The sequence below is a fragment of the Dipodomys spectabilis genome, unplaced genomic scaffold (genome assembly GCF_019054845.1).
Source record: "Dipodomys spectabilis isolate Male_0828 unplaced genomic scaffold, ASM1905484v1 ptg000043l, whole genome shotgun sequence".
Classification (NCBI taxonomy): Eukaryota; Metazoa; Chordata; class Mammalia; order Rodentia; family Heteromyidae; genus Dipodomys; species Dipodomys spectabilis.
The window spans coordinates 8,241,846-8,265,523 of record NW_024870720.1 but is presented as its reverse complement, the minus strand read 5'-3'; the positions used below and the strand labels follow the sequence as shown (position 1 = coordinate 8,265,523).

At 45.3% G+C, this 23,678-nt stretch overlaps 1 protein-coding gene across 5 annotated transcripts in view; it reads left to right on the top strand.

The window, feature by feature from the left end:
• Apbb2 (amyloid beta precursor protein binding family B member 2) overlaps positions 1 to 23,678 on the top strand; it is a 275,577-nt gene that overhangs the window by 185,497 nt on the left and 66,402 nt on the right. For 3 of the 5 annotated variants that reach the window (XM_042677999.1, XM_042677998.1, XM_042677996.1), the window contains exons 7-8: positions 4,659 to 4,744; positions 4,846 to 4,906. In XM_042677999.1, the coding sequence (XP_042533933.1) occupies positions 4,659 to 4,744; positions 4,846 to 4,906 (147 nt within the window). Of the gene's footprint in view, positions 1 to 4,215; positions 4,279 to 4,658; positions 4,745 to 4,845; positions 4,907 to 23,678 lie in introns of all 5 variants that reach the window. The other 2 variants (XM_042677995.1, XM_042677994.1) reach the window with 1 other exon arrangement.

Here is a 23,678-nt window from a genome sequence, read left to right as displayed (position 1 = left end):
TGGAACTCAACCCAGTATCACCCAGGAACTATAGTCTCATCACCTTATTCCAGTGGCTCCCTTCAAATGTCAGTATTTAGACTTCGGTGTCCCTCCAGGAAGCTTCTTAGAAGTTAGCCCCTGGTACTCTCATTTTGCTTCCTTAAATCTGGTGTGTGGTGAAATTCATTAGTTACTTGCTGAGTAGGGGAGAAAGACAGGCTCAAAACTAAGGGTGGTGGTAGTTGATTTGCTGGAGCGGCAAAGCTAGTCCTCAAGGCTTGGGTCTCCTGTTCTCTAGAGTGGAGATTCCATGTGGTCTTGCAGATTGAATTGCACAGCTTTGGCCCATCTGTGGCTACCTGAAATCACAGATAGCACCAAACCCTCTGTATTCTGCAGTAGCACAGCAGCCCTCTGACAACCAGTGGCTAGGTTACTTCCAGTGGGCAGTACACATAGTGTGCATGTGCCAGACAGAGGGAACATTCATTTCCCAGGCTGTGGAGGAGCTTGATGGCCTGAGATGTCATCATGCCACTCAGAATGAACATAGTTGGACTTATGATTTCCTTGTTTCTGTAATTTCCCATTTGATATTTTTGGATCATGGTTGGCCATGGTTGGCAACTGGAACTACAGAAAGTGAAAGTGTGATAGGCAGGGGCCTCTCCCAATAGTATTGCACTCACATAAGCCCCAGAGTAACTGAAAAAGGAGACATACAGGCTTATATACAGAATGCTCATTAATCTGGTTTGGAATTCTGAAATTCTAGTATTCCAGGTTTTCCGTCATTTCCATCAAGCCTTTAGTCTTGACAAAAGAGGATTGAGATTTGGGGACTTCATAATCACTGGTTGTTTTTTTCCCATCGTGGTCAGAGAGCATAGAGTTATGATAAGGGAACTCATTTCCAGGGCAACCATATGCTGTGTGGAGAGCTAGCACTCTATCTCACCTGCTCACACTCCAGCAGAGCTCTTCTAAGCCCTGTGCAGCATGTGAGGGACCTGAGCTACAGAACAGATGAGAGCTGTTTGAATCTGGCTTTCCCTCGGGCCCTGCTGGCTTTAAAGGTGCACATGGACGTGACATGGTAACAGCATCCACCAAAGCCACTGCAAAACACCCGAGTGCCTTTCTTCATGCTGTCCCCTGCTGGTTCAGCCTTCCACTCTCAATCTCCCTGCATTAGAGTCACTTCACAAGATGCTCTACACACCCAATCTTAGCTTGGGGTTTTGTTCCACTACCCGAATAGCACAGACACTAGGTGATTTGTAATAGAGTCTGTAGGCACAGGCTTCTAAAGGCCATGAAGTTCAAGAACAAGGGGCTATATCTGGCATGGATAATTGTAAAGGCAATTATCATTAGTCCCTTCACAAGGGTAGAGCTAGCCACCTGACACTAGTCCTTACCTTTCAGCACTGCTGCTTAAGCACTGTTTCCAGCACATGCTTTCTGGAGGACATAGTCAAACCGTAGCATACCCTGTGGAAAGTTCTCTCATAGGGACTTTCCTACTTTCTCCAACTCCATCCTCAAGAACAACCTACCCTGCCTGTTAGCATTGTTAATGGATCAGTCTAATTTTGGCCTTTTTCCATTAGAAGGACAATGCATCGTTTTTGCTTGGTTTGTGGAATTATTTTCCAGAGATTCTGGAAGAGAAACATGAAGAAAGAAACGTCTCTGTGATCTGGGTTACACAATTAGCTTCCCTTAGTGGGCCCACACTTGTCTACCATGCAAGCACGGTGCTGGAGAGCCACACAGGCACCATGCTCCAGCACTGAAGTCAGTCCTCTTAGAGATAAGGCTCTAGGCTGTCCCAGAAGCAACAAGACAATTGTATTCCGAGTAAGGACAGGACCAAGACAAGAGGCGGGAGAGTGTCCCCAGCTACAATTCCTCAAATGCCACCTCTGTTGCCTTACAAGACTTCAGCAGCATTGCCTGGAAGGTTACCAGATGGGAAGTTGTGCTTACAAAAGATGGTTTCTGTCTGCTCATTACTACTGCAGAGTTGTCTGTTCTTACCTGAGCAGAGCGCACACCTGCCTTTTCCTCCTTTATTGCCTTCTCTTTGTCTCTTCTTGCATCTCTCTTACACCTGCTGCCTAGAGGACAGAACAGAACGGCTATAGACTTTCTGGAAAGAAAACAATCTTTGGCTTCTTTTTCACTATCAGAGAAAATTATTAGCTAGGGCTGATGATACAGATCAGCAGTAGAGGCTTGCCTAGCATGCCTAGGCCCTGGGTTTCACTCCCAGAACCACAAACAACAAACCAATTCGCTAAATATAGAATTAAATGACATCCTTTCTTATCTTTACTTTTGTTGTTGTTCTTGTTTGTGGGGTTTTGTTGGGGTACACACACCTGAGTGCTGTCCCTGAGCTTTTGTGCTCAAGGCTGACTCTACCACTTGAGCCACAGCTCCGCTTCCAGCTTTTTGGTGTTTTTCATTGGAGATGAGAGTCATATGGACTTTCTAGCCAGGGCTGGCTTCAAACTACAATCCTCAGATCTCAGTTTCCTGAGTAGTTAAGATTATAGGCTAGAGTTACTTGTACTAGTCTCCTTTATTATCTTTGACATTTCTCTCCAAGGACTCGGTTATCTTGAGGCTCCCTAGTCAGGAGACACTCTTTTTAAAGTTGATCCTCATTGAGAACAGAAGTTGCTTGCCTGTCTGCAGGGGTGGTAATGGGGAAGCTCACAGGTGTTTCTTACATTGTAAAAGTAATTATGACTTGGAGTTTTATTTAGTACTGGATATTTCAGGACCTTCGCACAAGTTTTTGTTAGAACTCTACAGTGATGACTCCAAAACCTTTGTTCTGAAAATACAAGCAAAATTGAAAAACACATAGGTACCAGGCCCTGCTACCCCTTTGGGGAGGAGGGGGGTCACAGCCCCACTGAGCTAACAACCCCCCCCCCCTCTTCTCAGTTACTTTTCTCTTCCTCAAAGCCCTCCAGGATACAGAATTAGAAGAGTGGTGATGGGCTGGGCAGTATTCCTGCCTTTTTATTCATTAAGATTTTTTTAATTAGTACAGTGATCTGAGTTCCTTTGCATTTTGAACACTGCAGTTCAGGGACCTATGACAAAATAGAAAGCCAGCCAGCATCAGCTGTACCAGCTGTGGGTGTTAATAATGACAGATCTGATTTTCCTGTGCCTGCTCAAGTCCTGCAGAGTAAATAACTGTATCTTTCCATACGTGGAACATTTAAACCTAAGTGTATCTGCTCTTAGTAGTCTTAAAAACTGGATTAATGTTGTAGATACAAATTCTGGGTCAGCATTCATAGCTCATTTTAGAGAACTTCAGTTGAAACGTCGTTGATCTGAAAAGTTTCCATGGTTGATTTGTCTGATGGGGTCAGTAGAACAGATTCAAGAGGCTGTCCTTTTTTTCATTCAGTAGTTTTATTAATTTCCACAAATCTCAGATGAAAGATATTTGGCCTATTCAGAAGAAAAGATACTTCCTGGTTTTCTGAGGCAGGTAGAAGGAGCTGTTTCAATGCTCCTCTAAGAGCTTTCCAACCTGGGGCTGCATGCTTTGTGCTGTACCAGTGGTCAGAAATCAGCTTACTTCCAGGTGTGAATCTCCAGGCAGATTTACATGGCAAGGAAATACAGCTTTTTATGAGTTAGAGGACATTTTTGTTAGGTTCAATTTCCAGGAGACGTTAATATTAGTCTGTGTTCTTTACTAACCTTCTCACCCTTTTTTCTTGTCCTTTTTTCTTTTAAGTGACAGTAACTTGGCCCTTAGATTTTTGTGCTCTTGATCCCGGGCATCCCCGTTTCCCACCCCCACACTATGTCTTCCTCCAGGAAACAGTCCTGTGTGGTTAATGGGGAAACATTTCCTCTGTAATTAGGTGTGCTGGAGATTCAAAGCCAGTGCCTATGATTTGCTTTAGACCACATTTAGAAAATAACTTGGCTGTCTGCTCCTAATAATGTTTTGTTGTTTGTTTTGGTAAGTAAAGTACCAATTCTCCTGCCCTGGTCTTCAGGTGATAGTTTAGAGAGAGAGCTAACATGTTGCTGTTAATTTGTTCCCTAACCCATCCTGTGAATATCAATGCTAACCACAGTGTCTTGTATTTTTGTTTTTCTTTTCCTTTTCTTTTTCTTTTCCTTTTCTTTTTTTTTCCTTTAAATTGATGTGCTTTTTTTTTCCTATGTGAATAATTATATGTCTAGAAACAGCCATGGAGTGATTTTGCTGTTCTGAATGGGGGAAAGATTAATAGTGACATTTGGAAGGCAAGTATATTGTCAGATTTTAGATTGTTTACGTTTTTTGTTTTCCTTTTCTGCATGGCTGTGGCTGTGTATTTTCTTCTTCATGAATATCATGCATTCTGCAGGACAAGTGAAGGGGCTTCTTGCTAGGGTGGTGCAGCTCACACTCCCTTTGCTTTTTTTGGGTGTCTCCCATCATGAATGATTTCAAGCTGATGGCCCAAGGTCCCCTGGTTTCCTGTAAGAGCAGGCGCTTGCACAGAGTCAGCACCTAGCAGCCATTGCATGCCATCCTCCGCCTAAACTCACACACACTGTCTGACTCTCGCTGGGGGCTTCTTCTCCCCTATGGTATGGAATGCCTTCCCATCACACAGTAACAAAGACCCATTTTCCTCTAGGACCTACACGCAGCTACAGTTAACCCAGACCCCAGTTTAAAGGAGTTTGAGGGAGCGACCCTACGCTATGCATCCTTGAAGCTCAGGTAGGATGTGAGAAGGGGGTGGCAAATGTGTGGCTTTCACCAACTAGCAATTGCAACAGAATTCTAAGACTAGTTTTCTGGTTCTGTTTTTGTCTTTCTAGAAATGTTCCTCATGCTGATGATGATGATTCTTGTAGTGTCAACAGTGACCCAGAAGCCAAGGTTTGTAAAAGAAAAAAAAAAAACAAACACACTTTCAGCAGCCAGGTTATATTCTTTCATCAAAGTAATGACTGTGGATAATGACTTATTTTTGTACAAACCAGCATCCCTGAGCCACATGAGTAAGAAATTACTCCATCTTCTCTTTCATAGTTTCTCAGGCACTTTAGGGAAACCTGTAGGTCCCACGAGATGTGAGGCTATTTCCATTACCACCAAAACTGCCTGCATCTCACTACCTCAGTTCTTTGCACCGTGTACTCAGTTCAGGTTGGTGGTTAAGTGGGCCCAACTTCAGAAGGTTTTAAAGATCCCCTAGTCTGCCTTGCAGAGCCATGGCAGATAAAGGTAAGGGCAAGGTGTGATGCCCTTGGAGTCATCCTCTCCTACAGCGGCCTCTTATCTCTGCAAAGTGAGAGGGCTCTGCTATCCCTGTCATGAACACAGGTTGAAGGCACTGAGTGATGATGAGACATGAACGTGAACTTGTCCCCATTTTGCTCTAGAACTTTGATGATGATGCTCTAGCACTTTGGATGAACACCAGTGGGACCACTGTAGATATGTGGCCTACTTCCTGGGGCCATGTGTAAGAAGAGTCCCTGGCTTGGGGTTTAAAGCTGTGTAGTCACCAACTTCAAACTTCCCATAATTTGCTTTGAAATTCACATTTTGTAATCAAAGCCCTGGATTATGGAGTATGCCCCAGGGGGGTGGGGGCTGGACTCATTCCCAATGCTACCACCACCATATCTACCTGGGTGGTCTCAGCTGCCTGCCCCCTTGGGCAGTCCAGAGACTGGTAGACCTCTCTATCTCTGTTCCTACTCAGTGACTCCTGCTGTCCTCGACATTCAGTTGGGGCCTGGCTAGGAGCATGGGACAGTTGGGAGCAGACACACACACAGAGCATGGTAGTGGCTTGCTCAGCCTGAAGTGGCTAGTGGTAAGCCAGCAGGTAACTATGGGGTGAGCCTCTGTCCAAGAGTGATACTTGTCCCAGGGTGGTACTTCCGTATACTGTTACAGGTTAGGGTGATGGGCCCATAGGACAAGAAGCTCCCTGGCCTTCACCAGGAACATGGTGCATCTGTCTCACTGGCTGCTGATGTGTGCAGCAAGACATGGGTAGGGCTCTAGGCATCTGTGGAGGTTTCACTCAATCCGCAAATATTCTTTGCTAGATGACCCTGCTAAAACGAGATGGTGAGTCAAGAGAGAAAGGAAAGTCTTTATGTTTTAATGTTTTCTATTCTGTTTTTCCCCTTATCCTTTGAGCAGGTGGCCCTGTGTTTTCATTTTGCAGCTTTCATTTTCACTTATGCATGTATTGTTGGTCCTCAGTATTTACAGTCATGGAGAGCCACCTTCGCCTCCTCTTCAGAGCCTCCTCCTTTGGAGAGGGAGGAATATTCTGGATTCTTTTTATTTCTTCTGAGCCCCAAAGTAATCTGGGCCTCTGAATAAAAGAGCAAATAGGTTTCCCCAGTAGTAGTTCAGGGGAACACCCACTTAACAGGGTGGTTCCAAACCTGTCTCCTCCGCCAGAGCTGCCATCTTGCCACCTGGCTCTAAGGGCTCTGAGGGCCCCAGGAATCTATACTGTTTCTAATGATTCACTCCCTCCTGAGCACTCTTGAGTAGGACTGGCTAGCTGCTCCAGAGCCAGTGACATTCAGGTCGAGTCCTTAGGCTGCTGCTGACATTCAGGCCTTTATGGAGATAAGGCAATACAGTTGCAATGTGGGCGGGAATAGTTTGCTTTGCTTCCAGGCGTTTTACAAGGACTGTCACGCAGAGGCTGGAAGAGGCGGGAAGGCGAGAGCTGCACGTCTCTGCCCCTGAGGGCTGGGAAAGCACAGTGTAGAGTTGAGAAGAATGGGTGGGAGAGTGGTGTATGGCACAGGAGAACTAGTTCAGGTGCTCCTCAGCAGGCTCAGGGGCTCGTCTTCTTTCTTTCTCACTTGTATTGCTTCCTGGATTCTTTACCTGCTGCCTTCCTGCTGCCAGTGTGGCGTTCCTGCACCTAGTAGAATTTCAGGATGTTAATAAGGAAACTTAGCTTTGTCAGAAGTTACTGAAGCTATGTTCCTCTTTTTTGTTGTTGTTGTTGGTGGTGGTGGTCATGGGGCTTGAACTCGGCCTGGGCGCTGTCCCTCAGCTCTTTCAGCTCAAGGCAATCGTTCTACCACTTGAGCCACAGCGCCACTTCCAACTTTCTGAGTTTATTGGAGATAAGAGTCTCACAGAGTTTATGCCCAGGCTGGCTTTGAACTGCGATCCTCAGATCTCAGCCTCCTGAGTAGCTAGGATTACAGGTGTGAGCCACCAGCGCCCAGCTCTAAACATAATGTGAAGGATGATTAACAAGAAGGTTATTATAGAAAATTTCCTCTTCTACCTCCATCTCCGCCTCGACCTCCGCCTCCTCCTCCTTCTCCTCTTCCTCCTCTTGATAAAGCTTACCTGCCTTTAAAAAAAAAAGTACTTTTAGCCAGGCACTGGTTTGGTGCCTCATACCTATAATCCTAACTACTCAGGAGCATGAGATTTGAGGACTGTGTTTTAGAGCTAGCCCAGGCAGAAAAGCCCACAAGCCTCATATCTCCAGTTCAAAACACCAAAAAGCCAGAAGTGTAGCTTGGCTCAGGTGGTAGAGCAAGCACTAGCCTTGAGCACAAAAGCTCAAGAACAGCACCCAAGCACTGAGTTCAAGCCCCAGGACTGGCATCATTCCCCCATCCCTTCAAAAAAGGAAAGAAAAAGAAAAATTACTCTTGGACTATCAGAATGTGAACACATCTGAAATTTTATTTATCCACACTAAATCTTAATGTCCTGCTTATCAATTGTTTATGAAACCTCTAAATAGAAATGACAGTGTAACACACACACACACACACACACACACACACACACACACACACACACATACACATACATACACACCTATGTTTCCCTAAATGGCAGAGTATTATTATAATTATTAAAATATTTGTTTGTTGAGCTTGCCTAATTTTTTAAACAGCAATTGTATTTTCCAGTTGGTGGCACTGTTCTAAGCTCTATAACTTTTTATTTGGAAATAACTAGAGATTTATGGAAGAATCTCAAAGATTGAATTCCTATTTGCCCAGAACCTTGCCATTCCTATGATTAACATCTTCATGATCAATTAATGTCTTCACAATCATCATATAATTAAATGATAGATTTTTTTCTACTTAAGTCTTTATTTGAAGATTATACCTAGGAGACTACATTGTATGTAGTGAACTCTTTAAAAATTATTTCATATATTGCTTTCCGCAGTTCTTGGAGTCCTGATTTCACTGTGGCAGTGTTTCACTATTGGCAGAATGACTGTGCTCCAGAGCCCATTTCCAATGGTTTCCAATACTACAACTTCATAAAAATTCCTTTTTCCTCCTTCTAAATTATTGCTTTGCTAGAGGTTACTAAAACTGATATTACCAGGTCAAAGGCCATCAGTTTTATAGATTCTGTCATTTATTGCAAAATTGCTTTCCAGAAAGCCTATGATAGCAGTAATCCTATCAGTAACACCCTGGAACACGCCAGTCTGCTGTAGGCTTTGTCCTTTTCATTTGTCTGTTTTATTACGTGGAAGCTAATAGCCACTAGTATTAAAGTTTCCCCTCTCTCTCTCTCTGTCTCTCTCCCTCTCTTTCTCTCTCCCTCTTTCCTTCTTTCCCTCTTCCTCTTCTTCCTCCCTCATTTCCTTCCTTCCTTCTTTCTTTCCATCCTTCCTTCCTTCCTTCTTATTCACTATTGTTTTTTTCTTAATTTTCTAAATGTTCTTAATTTTCTAAATGGTTTTAGGATGAAATATTTACTTTGTATTGATTGCAGATTTATACAAAAGTTGCAAAGATAATAGTTCCTCTTCACTCACTTTCCTCAGAATTTTTTATTGTAAATTGACTTTCTATAATTATACGCATTTATGATGTACATAGTGATAGCTTATTATTTTTTCTGGTATTGGGGAAGTGAACTCAGTATCTTGTGCAAGCTAAGCAAGTGCTCTACCACTGAGCTACATGCACAGCCTCTTCTGATGTTACAACTTATATAAACAAAGTGCGGTGGTCAAAACTAAGAAATTGGGGCTGGGAGGGTGGCTCAGTGGTAGATCGTTTGCCTTGCATGCCTGAGGCCCTGGGTTCAATTCCTAAGCACCACATAAGCAAAAAGAAAAAAGCTGGAAGTGGTGCTGTGGCTCAAGTGGTAGAGTGCTAGCCTTGAGCTGAAGAGCTGAGGGACAGCGCCCAGGCCCAGAGTTCAGGCCCCACGACCGGACCAAAAAAAAAAAAAAAAAACTAAGAAATAAACATTGGTACAGAACTATTAACTAAACACTTTATTCTGATTGTGCCTAGTTTTCTTCTACTGTCTCTGTACATTTAAAAATAAAAACTATCTGGTCTTAAAATCTTAAATGTTTTTCTCTAATCACTTCTTTTTCTCCTTGTACATATTTCATCGCATTTCTATGGGAAAATGGTTTAGATACTTCTACGAATTCCAAGGTCTTCTAGATCATTGCCTCTTGTGCCTCTTTTCTCAAGAAGGCAGCCCCTTGCCTTATTTGGATGGCCAGACTCTTGTGCTTTGAGATTCCCATCCTTTTCGGTTCTTTTCCCCGTGTTCATCCTCTTTTCATAGCTTAGAATCTGAATTTTGCCCTTCCACTGTGACACATGGTATATATATATATGGTCAAATGCATGATTGACCCTTAAATTAAGTTGTAGAAAAGTTAATGCTTTAAAAATCATAACACCGGTTCTTTGTGCAACTGTTCAGAATTCTCTAAGGCAATGTTCTGTCACCTGGTGGACAGTATTGAGAATTGCATCTTTAAGGAAATTGGCTTCTTTGGGGTTGGAATGGTGGAACTTCACACAGCACACATACATTAGAGATGTATAAAAGTGAGGTCCAGAGTTGCACAATTAGTTGGTGGCAGAGACAACCTTCTACTGTCTTTGTCTCTGTGTGTCACCAGGAGAGTTGGGAGAACAATTGTTCATTTAAATACATAATAAAGAAAATGGATAAGGAAGATTATATTGTCCAGATTCCCTGGCCTTCTGCTTCTTCATCTTTAAAAAGAACATATCATCATATCAGTAATTACTTCTGGTTCTGACAGGTTTTAAATTGTAAGGGAAGCACTGGGGTCCTGATGCATGAAATACCTGAAATACTTGTGTCTAGTCTATATTCAGGTGTGAGGAAGGGAATGGGGGAGGGAAGGAGGAAAGAAGGGAAGGAGGAAGAAAGAGAAAGGCTGGCTGGCTATAAACCAGGACTACAGAGGGGGAGCTATCTCTCAAACATTTCCCATGAGTATTTTTGCCCGGCCAGGCACCAACATGCAGTTCCCTATAAACACTTTCCATATTATAGATAAGAAATGAATGCTTTAGCTAGGTTGAATGATTTATTTTTATCACAATGTAATAACTGGCTAACTAGTGATTATACATATGACTTCCAAGCCAAGAAAGTACATATCCGTCTATTCCAAGTTACTGCTTCCCTAGGCACCTTGGCTGCTGGGTATGGGGTTTGAGGTACCAGCATTGATGGAGATAGGCAGGTAGGCAGGTGTGAAAGAAAGAAAGGTCATAGCCTGTGGTCACTCCTCACCCTGCTCACTACTGTGGTCCAATCATTCCCAGTTACTTGGCAAACTTTGACTCCATTGTTCTGGGATGGGACAAAGGATCGCATTTCTGTTAAGGTCTCAGGAGGTGCTGAGGCTGCAGGCCTACAGAGACCTTGTCAAAACAAGGCATCATTTTAGTGTATCTTGTACAGGGATGTCTCCACTATACACAGCACCTGCCTTTTGCATCCAGTGCTCAGCTGCTCAGGATTGAATTCTCCAGGCACTGAAAGCTTTGTTCATTCCTCTAGTCTTATTACATGTGCCCCACATGAAGAGGAAGGGGAAAGAGAAGATACCAGTCAGTCCGTTAATAAGTTTAACAAGGGTTTTCTAAAACAAATGGTGAATGAACCAAAGACTCTAATGTTTTCCTGTGAGCTCTATTTATCGGAGCCCTCCCTTGGTTCCTATTAGCATAGATTTTCATGAAGTAATTATATTAAAGGCCACTCTCAAGATTAGCACTAATAGACATACAGGAAATGGGAGGGAGTGTCTCTTCTCATTCAGATTTATTTTTGGTCTGCTGTAAGAAATTAATTATCATTTCTTAACAGTTATATGGGTTTTATAGATGCATGTTGTTCTTATAATTGATTTTTCTTCCTGTGGTTTAGCTTTTCTAATTTCAGATATTCTGCTCTGTGACAGAAGTTTGGATTTGATTTACATTTGGATTCATTAATGGGTTCAAGAACTTTACAAGAATGCTTAATGTTAAAGGAACATACCTACTTAATGTGGATGTAATGGATATGACAAGGATCCTGGATCTGCACTGCCAGGCAGTGCAAAGTCAGGCTCTACTGGCTTTTTTTTTCTTTTTGTCAGTTGTGGGGCTCGAACTCAGGACCTCAGTGCTGTCCCTGAGCTCTTTTGCTTTGAGCCACAGCTCCACTTTCAGTTTTCAGGTGGTTAATTTGGAGATAAGTATCACAGACCTCAGCCTCCTGAGTAGCTAGGATTACAAGTTTGAGCAACCAGTGCCAGGCCAGGCTCTGCTGTTTATTAAATGGTCAGCCTTGGGTGGCTTACTTAGTTTCTATGTGTACAATTTGGATATAGTACCTGCCTCGTGTGGCTGTTGTCACTATGGATTTGAAATGAGGTATAAACTAGGTATTTGGACTAGCCTCCTTGATCATTGTTACCTTCCCTGCTAATGGAAGCAATAGTTTCAGCTCCTGTCCTCAGACTAGCCAGCAGGCTAATGCAGTGCACGTGCTGTGAGCTGAGCTTTTGTGTTGGGAGTGGGGGGTGGAAGGGGTACTGCCCACCTGGTGTTTTCCCACAAGGAGATGGTATCTAAGTTACTGAGTGCTTGAATTATTGTGAGCTTCTCTTTCCAGCCCTCATTCTTTTAAATTAATGTAAGTGAAGAACTTTTGAAATAATTTTATTTATACATTTGTGTTAATTTTCAGAAAATGCTTTTGGGAGCAGATCAGTTCAAATGAAGTGTATCTGTATTTGCTTAAAACTAATTTATTTTGATCCCGAGTTGGGAATTGGGCAAATTTAGAGATGCAGTTCTTCTCCTGTCCACATGGGGGCAGCTGGGCCTGGAGCATCACTCCCAAGATGGCTGCCTAGTGGCAGTGCTCCTGTACCTACTCATTCTCCAGGGCCTCTTAGTGTGGCCTGGGCTTCTGGCAGAAGCAGACAAGAGGCTGCCATAGGAAAAAAGGCTCTTTGGAGTGGTACTACATCATTTCCACTGTTTCTATTGGTAAAAAAACAGTCATAGCCCAGATCCAGGAGGTAGAGAGATGGACTCCACCTTTTGAGGGAGATAATAGTGCTGGAATTTGAGCTCAGGTCCTTGTGCTTTCTAAGCAGATGCTCAACCAGTTGATTCATGCCCCCAGACTTTTTGCTTTTGTTTGTTTGTGGTTTTTGTTTGTTTTTTAAAGAGGATCTCATGCTTTATGTCTAGGCTGGCCCCAATATGATCCTGTACTTCTATCTCCCTGGTAGGTACCACATGCTTGTTGGTTAAGGTGGGGTCTTGCTAACCCTTGTGCCTAGGATGACCTTGAGCTGTGACCCTCCCAATCTGAGTACAGGTGAGAGCCACCATTCCTGACCTTGGACTGCCTTTTGATAGGAGAGTGGCAAGGTGCAGAGCTGGGAGGATGCATTGTAGACATCTTTGGAGTCTTTTCCCATAAGTCATTCAAGTAAACACCCCTCCAGAAGGGCACTGCCCCAGCAACATGGTTCAATTCGGAAACCAGGGCCCAAAGCTGACGACAAACATTACCAGGGCCTGGAGAATGAGATACACCTTATTGTCATGGCTTTTGCATTGGAATTCAAAGAGGAAAATCTGGATGCTCTCAATCAAGACTTAGGACAAGCGGAAGGAGCGGAGAGAGGCACATAGATCTGCCCACACTTGCAGAGCTGATCTCAGACAATGAGGACCCAAAGCCAGGCTTGCTGACCCAACCTGCGCCATGCTCCTAGATGGGGCTGGCACTCAGTGCCACTGCCCTCCGATGCTCATTTTTGCCTTCTGGCTCAGGGGACAGCATTTGTGTTTCTGAAGCACTTTTCCTCTTCTGATTTGCCAACATGACCAGCATGAATGCTGTGTTCCTGGCCAAAACCTGGCTTCCTTTCCCTGGTTAGCTTCTGGTCACTCCACTTGCCTGAATGAGCAGTCCAGGAATTGGCAGCTTTCTATGAGCTCTGAGTTCTGAAGAAGCTGTTGGAACAAGATACATTGTTATTCGACTGTTGGCAGCTGGGGCTGGTGGTGGGCAGATGCCTTGGAGAGGCTAATTAAGGAAAGGCAAGCTTCCTTCCTCCCTGAAGGAACTCAGCAGGAGCCAGGTGAGCTGGGCAGCCTGCAACAGCAGTGTCTGCTGGGACGGGCTTCCTGACTGTGAGGCAGCAGGTGCGTGAACCCACCCTATGGGATTCTGGCAGAGAATTCTGGGCCATGGAGAGGCTCAGACCTGGGCAGCTAGCTGTACATCCATGCAGGAGGTCTGGACCCTTCAGAAGAGGCCCAGCTGATTCAGCCTGGTCCTGCAGCTGACTCTGCAAGGTGCCCCACCTCAGAAGAAATAAATAAATAAAGCCACACATTTCATTTCTCCTCTTGGGCTTGTTACCAGGAAACTTAACACCAGACACCAGCGTTTTCGTAGTAATGAAAGCATTTATTTGCAGTTAATCACATTGGTAAGAGAATTGACGGCTCTCTTTAATTTTGATGCCAAGTCATTACTAACCTAAGGCTTTTCTTTCTGCCAGAGCCCTCCCTCACTCTGACATCAAACCTTATCCAAGTGGGAGGCCCTACAGCTAAGCCACAAAAGAGCGGGGCCCAAGTTCGCCTCTGCCTCTGGTGCTTAGGAGGAAACCATCTCCCAGCCAGGCTTCCCTGTTGCTAGTCTCTGCTGACGGAGTGAGTGCTCTTGGACTTATATGTGGCTTGCTCACCCCACTACTCCTCTTCTGTTTCTTCAGCAGCTGTTAGGTGCAAAGGGGCATGAGAACAGTCAAACTATTACATGAGGGATACAGACTATCTCAGCAGAGAAAAGTGATGGTACTGCTCCACCGTGATGCCACACTGTGACTAGAATTAAGGAAAACAGTTTGTGTATAATAATTAGGCATTTCACTTGCTTCTGTTGGAGATAACTTTCGAGATCGCTAAACAGGAACATATAAATCATTTCAGTTGGATTTAGAACTCTTTAAAACCATGTTTTAAAACCATGTTTAGGGGCTGGGAAGGTGGCTCAGTGGTAGAGCGCTTACCTTGCATGCTTGAGGCCCTGGGTTCGATTCCTCAGCACCCCATAAGTAAAAAAAAAAAAAAAGCCGGAATTGGCGCTGTGGCTCAAGTGGTAGAGTGCTAGCCTTGAGCTGAAGAGCTGAGGGACAGCGCCCAGGCCCACAGTTCAGGCCCCACGACCAGACCCAAAAAATAAAAATAAAACCATGTTTAAGCCAGGCACCAGTGGCACATACACCTTGAAATCCTAGCTACTACTCAGAAGACCCAGGAGATCCAGACAAATCAGGGAAGTCTATGTGACTCCATCTCCAGTTAGACAGCAAAAAGCCAGTCTGGGTGTGGCTCAGGAGGCAGAACACCAGATGAGCAAATGTGAGACCCTGAATTCAAAACTCCATACCACTAAAAATAACAACAAATAACAATAATAGTAATAAACTATGTTGAGGTGTTGAATCTACACATTCCTAACCCAGCCAAACATGGCTTCATTCAGTCTCTGTTGTTGGCACAAATTGGAAGTGAATCCTCTTAAGATTCCATGCAGCCCCTCATTCTCTGAGCACACTGGGCTGCTCAGGCCCCCACCCGGGCAATGATGGGCAGCAGGTGAGTCCTGTCTCTAGAAAGTTGGCTCATGTAAACGGCATGGAACCCAGAGCCGAGAACATAGAACTTTTCTCCAAGCCCTTCCCCCCATGATTTCTTCCAGGCTTGTGAGTTCAGTTGAGGTCTGTGGCCCCTGGGCTTGACGGGAGAAAGAACTCCAAGTTTTCCCCTGTGCAATGTGCTACTTAGTAAATAAAGCACAATACGATGTCTGTGCCCCCTTCCAGCCATGACTGAGTCACAATTCCCTGTTGGCAATAAAAATCGCAGAGCTGAGATTTGAACCCAGGTGGGCTAGTTGCTGAGTCTGACTTTGATCCCCTCCCCGGGTCAGCCTTCCACCGCGTGCCAGTGAGCCTTTCTGTGGCCCCCTAACGCTTGTGTTTGGTTTGAGCCTCTGATTGCCAAAGGCATGGGTGTAGAGTTCTTTACATAAGCTCAAGTTCACCCGAGGACATAAAAGTGTTAAAAATTTTGAGGAAAGATAAAATATGGCTTTTCATATGTGAATGGTTTGGTACTTTCCGTGGCATACTCACGTGGCTAGCTTGCAGCAAATGGCAAAAGAGAAAGCTAGAGTCTGTCCTTGATGCGAGGGAGTATCTAAGAGGAAAGAGTGAAGTAGGAGCTATCATACCTGAGACGGAGCCCCAGTTGTGTTGATGGTGAGCTGTGTGACCTTGAGGACGTCGCTTAACCTCTCTGGACTCCATTTTTCTTTATTGTCTTCTTAGTTTTTAATATGTTTGTTATCTTCGAGTAGTTGTACAAAGGAGTTGCCATTCACCAAAGCAGTTTATGAATATAGTACATCTTGATCACAGTCACCCCTTTCCACATTTCCACCCGCCCCTTCCCTTACTTATCCTAACCGTAGGTTGTAGATTTTAATTATTATTTTGCCTTTTAGCAAAGCATTTTATTATTGGCAAGATGGAACAGGTCTGTTGCCTGGCCTGGAGCCCTCATTGCTCTGTCATGCAGCGGTCATCCTGGAGGTCACCCTTCCCCAGTCTCACAGCCTGGGGATCATTATTTTATCACTTAGTCTTCTGTCATAACTTAATGAATTAGCATTACTTTTTTCCCAGGCCTCAGGGGAAAAAATGTGAAATGTAGTGATATACTGGCTAGTAGTGAACACGCAGGCGCTGCCTACCTGTGAAAGTTGCACTGGAAGGTTTACTCTTGATTTCTAGACGAGAGACTGTGGTGATTGCTTAAAAGAATTGTAATGGAGCCAGACCCCAGTGACTCAGGAGGCTGACGTCTGAAGATCAGGGTTCAAGGCTAGCCTGGGCAAGAATCGGTGAGACTCTTATCTCCACTAAACTCCCAGAAAAGCTGGATATGGAGCTGTAGTTCAAGTGGTAGAGCACTAGCCTTGAGCACAACAGCTCAGGGACAGCCCCCCAGGCCCAGAGTTCAAGCCTCAGGGCCAGAAATTTAAAAAGAAAGAGAAAGAATTGTGTCAGTGATTTTTGTTGTTGTTGTTGTTTTGCTTTGTTTTACTTATCCCACTGATACAAGAAGCCTGTAGATATTTTAGCAGTATTGGGGTTTAAACTCAGGGCCTTGAGTTTGCTAGGCAGGCAATTTGCTGCTGAGCCAAGCCTCCAGCCCTGTGTTGTACTGTTTATTTTTGAGATCCAGTCTTCCTGCCTGGGCATGTACATGGACTGGGTTTGTTTTAGGCTTCCAGTGGTAGCTGGGATGACAGGTGTTCGCCACTGCCTCTAGCTTCCCTTTGTGGAGGGGGAGGCTCATGGATTTTCTCTGGCCAGGCTCTCCTTGAACAGCTAACCTTGCAGCCAGCCACAGCCTCCACATAGAAGGGTGACAGGTAGTCACCACTGAGCCCAGGTATAGGTTGAAAGGAGTTTCATGAATTTTTCTGACAGGCTGGCTTCAAACTATGATCCACGCATTCTGAGCCCTCCCAAGTAGTTAGGACCACAGGTGTGAACCTCCAGCACATGGCTCTGCAGACAAATTTTCTGGCTAGTTACATTTAGAGGGTGTGTATGTATAATTTTTCACTTTATATAAAACAAATGATTCTTCTTTTTCCCTTATGTTGGAGCACATTTATGTAACACACCCAAAAGTTCACATTGGCTTAGTGGAGTTCTGCAGGAATGGGGAGAGAAACACCACACTCAATTAATACAAGCCTTCCTTTCCCAGGTCCCCTGATTTGAGCCCAGTCTATCTCCAAAGACATGAAAAGATTTGAAACTGGGCACTGGTGGTTTGCGCTTGTAATCCTAGCCTTCCTGGCAGCTGAGCTCTAAGGATTACGATTCAGAGTCAGCCTTATCAGGAAAGTCTGTGTGACTCCTATCGCAAATTAACCAACAAGAAGGCTGAAAGCGGACTGTGGCTCAAGTGGTAGAGTATCAGTCTTGAGTAAAAAAAGCTAATGGATAGTGCCCAGGCCCTAGGTCCATCAGCATATAAACACACACACACACACACACACACACACATGCACACACACAAAATTTGAACTTTCATCATGCAGGGTTTTATACTAGCCTTGCAAAAGTTAAAATATACTCCAAGCTTCCATATAAATGCTGAGAGGAAAGCTGCCCCATTAAGGAGCATGGGTTATGTGCCTCTCACTCTGCCACTTGTCCTCACATTTGCAACAACTTTGAGAGTGACAAGGATCATCAGAAATGAGGGGTACCAGCAGACTGCCCACTGCCGCTAACAGCACTGACACACTCTTTCTGTTGAGCTAGGCTGTTGATAAATAAAAGCTATAAAACATTTTCTCAAAAGAATTTTTTTTTCACTGAAAATGTTTACATCACCAGTGTCAGTGGCTCACATCTATCCTGCCTAGCTACTCGGGAGGCTGAGATCTGAGGATCACTATTTGAAGCCAGCCTAGGCAGGAAATTCTGAGACTCTTATCTTCAATGAATCACCAAAAAGTGGAGCTGTGGCTCAAGTGGGAGAGTGCCAGCTTTGAGCAAAAAAGCTCAGGGACAGTGGCCAGCCCCTGAGTTCAAGCCCCAAAACAGGCACAAAAACAATAATAGCATCAAGGAAAATTTGACAAAGCTGTGACATTCCCCAGCACCTGCAATCGCTGCCACATTCCACCCGCACCTTCCTACCCGCACCTTCCCAGCCGCTCTGAAATGCGAGCGAGTGAGCATGTGCAGGCTGAGTGTGGTCAGTTCTCAGGACCCACCAGTTCTGGGGCACTATGAGTGCTCCCTGGCCACAGGAAGAGGCTGCGCAGGCAGGCTGGCATGATTTGGCCAACACTGGGCACGTCACTGCTGGGTTGAGGAGATGTGAAGCATGTATTTGCATGCTCTTTCCTGCACTTAGGTGTGCCCTCCATCCTCTCCTTCAAAATAGAAAGACTTGCTAAGGAATTTGAAAGAGGAAATGGTCAGAACTCTACTGCATTGACCCAAGTTTCCAGAGGTGGCGTCTTGTGTACAGAGTCCAAACTTAGATTCAGAGTAAACCTAGAAACTCTGTGGTCAAATTCTCTCTTCTCCTTGGGAGAGTTAACTGGTCATCCTGGGTTGTTTTTTTTTTTTTTTTTTTTTGGGGGGGGGGGGGTTGTTCGTTGTTTAGCTTTCTGTTTGTAGGTTGTTCAGTTGTTTTGGATTTCTTTTTGTTTTTTTGTTTTTTTTTTTGAGACGAGATCTCACTTTGTAGCTTAGACTGGTTCAAACTCACAATCTTTCTGTCTAAGCTTGCCAAGCGCTAGGATTACAGGTGTGTGACACCATGCCTGGCTTACAGATCATCGCTTTAGCCTTTGCCTCAAGGATGAAGAACTCACTTTCTTGTGGTGAGATTCCTTGGTTTCTCTTTACAGCAGAGCTCAGCGGTGCTGCTCTCCAGATTCCCCAAGAATTCCAGTGCCTCTGCCACTGGCTTGAGGCTCTGTGTGGGCAACTTCTGGTTGATATTCCATACTCTTAGACTCTAAGAGGCCCTTTCCATTTTCCTCTGAGGAACTGTGACTCTACCTTCTTTGTGATTTATAGGGCTCATGTTGCTTCACCTATACTTGATTGTTGTTGGTTGTTGTTGTTGTTGGTTGTGGTACTTGAATTCAGGGCCTGGACACTGTCCCTCAATTCTTTTGCTCAAGGTTAATGCTGTACCACTTCGAGCCACAGCACCACTTCTGGTTCTCTGATGGTTAATTGGAGATGAGTCTCATAGACTTTCCTACCTGGACTGGCTTTGAACTGTGATCCTTGGATCTCAGCCTCCTGAGTGGCCAGGATTTCTTTAAAAGGTTGTATTGGAAAATTGCAAGTGCTGGCTATGTGAGTATGGCACTTTCCTAGGTGTTGTGGAATATGAAATACGTATACATATATGTATATACACCTGAAGCTCTTGACTTCAAGTGGCACGTGAGGAAGCCATTTGTAGGTGATAATGGCAGATGAGACTAGCCTGGGTCATGACCTCCCCTTGGGAAGATAAGTTCTCTTGGATGGACCTCTTCCATCAAACAAAGAAGGCAAGAAAATTTCAGTTCTAGGAACAGGTTCCAAGGCCAGCCCAGAGCAGCAGCCCCTCCTGGTGTGAGGAACGAGGCAAGGGGGGCGTATGTGTGTCTGACCTGGAGCTGGAGAAAAGCTCTACAAATTCTCCAACAGGTGTACTGGGACTAGTGTTCACTCTTCACCTTCTTGTGAGAAGGTGCAAGAGGATAGGTTCTGTCCTTCTGTCCATCTGTCAAGCCTGACATACAGACACCTTTTATTCTAATCTAGTGTTGAAATAGCTTCTTTTTTCTACTCCTTCACCACCACACACACCTTTTTTTGATGCCATTCCTGGGGCTTGAACTCAGGACCTGGTTGCTGTCCTTTAGCTTTTGTACTCAAGGCTAGCACTCTACCGCTGGAGCCACAGCTCCACTTGCAGGTTTTTGAGTAGTTCCTTGGAGATAAAGTCTCAGGGATAGATTTTCCTTCCAGAGCTGGCTTCAAACCATGATCCCCAGGTCTCAGCCACCAGTGCCCAGCTCCATCCCATTTTTAAAGACAGAATTTTTCTGTGTAGCCCAGGCTGACTTCCATCTGGTTAATTCTCCTGCCTCAGCCTCCCAAGAGCTGGGATTACAGGTGTGAACTACCATCCTCAGCTTAAATGGTGTCTTTAACATCTCATCTCCATATACATCTGCTCCTACCCTAAGAACTCTGTGTCTGAATTTAGGCAAATTCTTTAGAACAACTTCTTAAAGCACTTCGTTCTTGAGTCGAGCTGGCCTCACCGTCTTGGCAGAGTGATCCCTCCCTGGCAGGAGGAGTCTGTGATACTTCATCTTTGTAAGACATGGTGCCTGCGACTAGGGGCCCTTCTGTAAGGTGTTGGTAGAGATAAAGAGTCCTTTCCAGCTAGTCTTCAACTTATAGACGGCCCCCGGGGGGTCTGCCACACCCACACGCAGCGCACAGCACACACTCGTTCTTGTTAGCAGCAACTCTGAGAATGCTCTGTGGACTCGAGTTTACTCATCTGTGAAATGAGGTGTTCAGGTCCAGGGTCCCCAGAGCCCTCTGTGCCATGGTTAAATGCCTTTCCTGGGTAAGGAGCCACGTGCCTTTTAGTCATCAGCTTTTAGAGTCCAAATATCACCGATGCTCTTTAGGGCCAGTAACAGCCGTGCTTTTAATTGAGGTCTTCATAGGTCTTCACACACTGTGAACTCATTGAGTTCATGGCAAAAAGTTGCAGATTTCTCATTTCTTGCTGAGTAGCGCAATAAAAACCTTTCTTAAATACCAACAATAAAAATCAAATGGGTCTTGGTGCTAATGATGAGAGTTAACTTTGTACTGCATACTGGGGGTTGTTGTAAGCCTGGCTGCGTGTGCCCGGCCTCTTGTAGCCCTCGCAGTGAAATGCACAAATGGAATACAAGTACATTAGGTGAAACTACTTCCTGTGGAGGAAGGCAGCGGGAAACACCGCTCCATAAATCGTGCAGGAGGTGACAGGAGTAAATGATACAGGCAGCGGGGAAGTTTGCAGGGCTGCCCGTGACTCACACATGGACCTCATACAAGAGGGGCCAGCCTGGGGCCCAGTGAGTGCTAGAGTGGACAGCAAGAGGACCACGCGTTTGAGAAACATCCAAAGCGATCTTTTAGCCCAGACCCTTCTCCTTTGTCTCTTCTCAGTCTTCCCCTCTCATTGTAAATCTGTGAGCGTGTAGATCCATAAATCAGATGACACCCTAACGCCACCAGGGCGAAAGCCCAAGGACCCATGGTTCCTAGAAATGGTGAAGAGCCCCTCCCTCCGCTAACAGAGATGCTGAAAGCTTAACGCAGTTAAGTGTCCTGCCTTCCCTCATGCCCCACGTCTTTGCCCTTGTTGGTTCTTGTCAAGTGACTTCTCAACCCTGCGTATGAGGAAACTGAGTTAAGCAGCCCCCTTGGTCTCCTTGCTTATTAATATCTCACTGATTCGCTGACACTAACACATGGCTATCAGCACTGTAACTCACACCTGAAAGTCTGGCCTCGCATACTTTTTTTTGGTAAGACACATCATGGTCTTCTTGCACTTTGGAGCACTTTAGCACTGTTCCTGGGGCCATCTTGAATCACAGGATCATCACCAAGAAGCACAAATGGGAAGGACGTGGCACCAAGTTAGACGGAGGAGAGGGCAGGTGTTTAAAGTAGAGGAGCTGGAACTCCTTGTTTGCGCATCACTTTGTCCACCGCGGCTGTTCCTGGGGACTTTGCACAGGTTTGAAGTAAGCAAACGTGAAGCCAAGGACATGGTGCACCCACTGCACTTGCACTTGAGCTGTGCAGAGGAAAGACTCTTCCAGCCTCAGTGGCACTGTAGGTGATAGAGACCTTGCTCTACTGAGAAAGTTCCGAATGGCATCAGGTCCTGCCTAGTGAGTTCACTTATGACAAACTGTCGTTCAAAATGATAGCCTTACTCAGTGCCCATGATGGCTCAGGCAATTGAGATATGAGGATCACAGTTTGAAGCCAGCCTGGGCAAAACATTTCACAGGACTACTTCTCCAATTAACCAGCAAAAATGCCATTCTGGAGGCATGGCTCCAAGGACAGAGCCCCAGCCATGAGCAAATAAACCCCATAAGAGTGGGGAAGTCCTGGCCTGGGAAAGTGGCTCAGTGGTAGAGTGCTTGCCTTGCATGCATGAGGCCTTGGGTTCAATTCCTCAGCACCACATAAGCAGAAAAAAAAAAGCCGGAAGTGGCGCTGTGGTAGAGCGCTAGCCTTGAGCTGAAGAGCTGAGGGACAGTGCCCAGGCCCAGAGTTCAGGCCCCACGACCGGACCAAAAAAAAAAAAGTGGGGAAGTCCTGAATTCAAGCCCTGGAACTTGGCGGGGGAGGGAGAGTGAATGAGTCTCATACAAACATTGCCTTTTTCCATATTGTGAGTACACTTTGTTAGTGTTGTTTAAGCTTGAACTTCCCTGTTTGCCTGGGGACTCTCGGGTCTGACCACCCCCTTCTTCTCTAGACTGGGGGAGACAGCAGGCTCGCTCTGCTCCTTTCTCAGGCTCAGCATCTGCCCTCGAGCTCCCATGGCCATATTGCTTTTCCTAGCAAAATGAAGTGTTCCACTTTACGTGGCGCATTTCAGACACACATTATGGTTTTACTCTATGCTTACTCCACAAATAGCGCTTCCTAGCTTCGCTGCAGCAGAAACATAATCTGTAGCGTAAATCAGCCGTGCGGGCCTGAGAATTTATCTCCGTCTTTTCCAAGACTCCTGCAGTGGAAAGCTAAAATACCGCTCACACTTGCGGGGAGTAAGAATGTTTTCCCAGGCAAGCAGACATCTGCTGCATATGGGCAGGAATAGAAGCAGCACAATGCCAGCCGAGCCTCTCGGCCTCCGCTTCCCTGTGCTCTTGCTCAAGGTCTGGGAGGGTAGGACGAGAATCTGATGTTCACAGCACCAGCTCAGCTGGTGGATCGAGCATTTCTAGCAGAATATTTGGGTAAAGTTCTCTTTTATGGAACACATGCACTATGCCACCCTGGCTACTGTCAGAATGTGACAGAGATGCTTTGTGTAAGTAACTTACAGCTGTCCTTCTGGGCCTCATAAATCTGACTGCCAGGTGTTGGTGTTTAAGAAGTCTCTCTAGGGATGGGGGGGGGGGGAGGGTAATAGCTCAGCAATAGAGTGAATTCATTCCCCAACCCTGAAAAATAAAAAGGGGGTCTCCATCCCATACCCATTTACCATAAGGGCCATAACTTTGTATATTAGAAATAACACCTTGCAGGAGCTTTTGGATTTTTAAACAGTTCAAGAAAGTATTGTTGACTTCTATTCCTGAGTCGTATTACTGGGACAAGTGCAAGAATAGTGCAGATGGAACTTGTTTTTTTATGTGGTTGTTGTTTTTGTTTTTGGGTCCGGTCGTGGGGCCTGAACTCTGGGCCTGGGCGCTGTCCCTCAGCTCTTCAGCTCAAGGCTAGTGCTCTACCACTTGAGCCACATCGCCACTTCCAGCTTTTTTCCTTTTGCTTATGTGCTGCTGAGGAATTGAACCCAGGGCCTCAGGCATGCAAGGCAAGCGCTCTACCACTGAGCCACCTTCCCAGCCCCTGCAGATGGAACTTGTAATACTCCACAGTGAGCTTGCTCTTGACCTGAGGCACCTAACAGCATGAGTGTCTTAGCATCTGAAG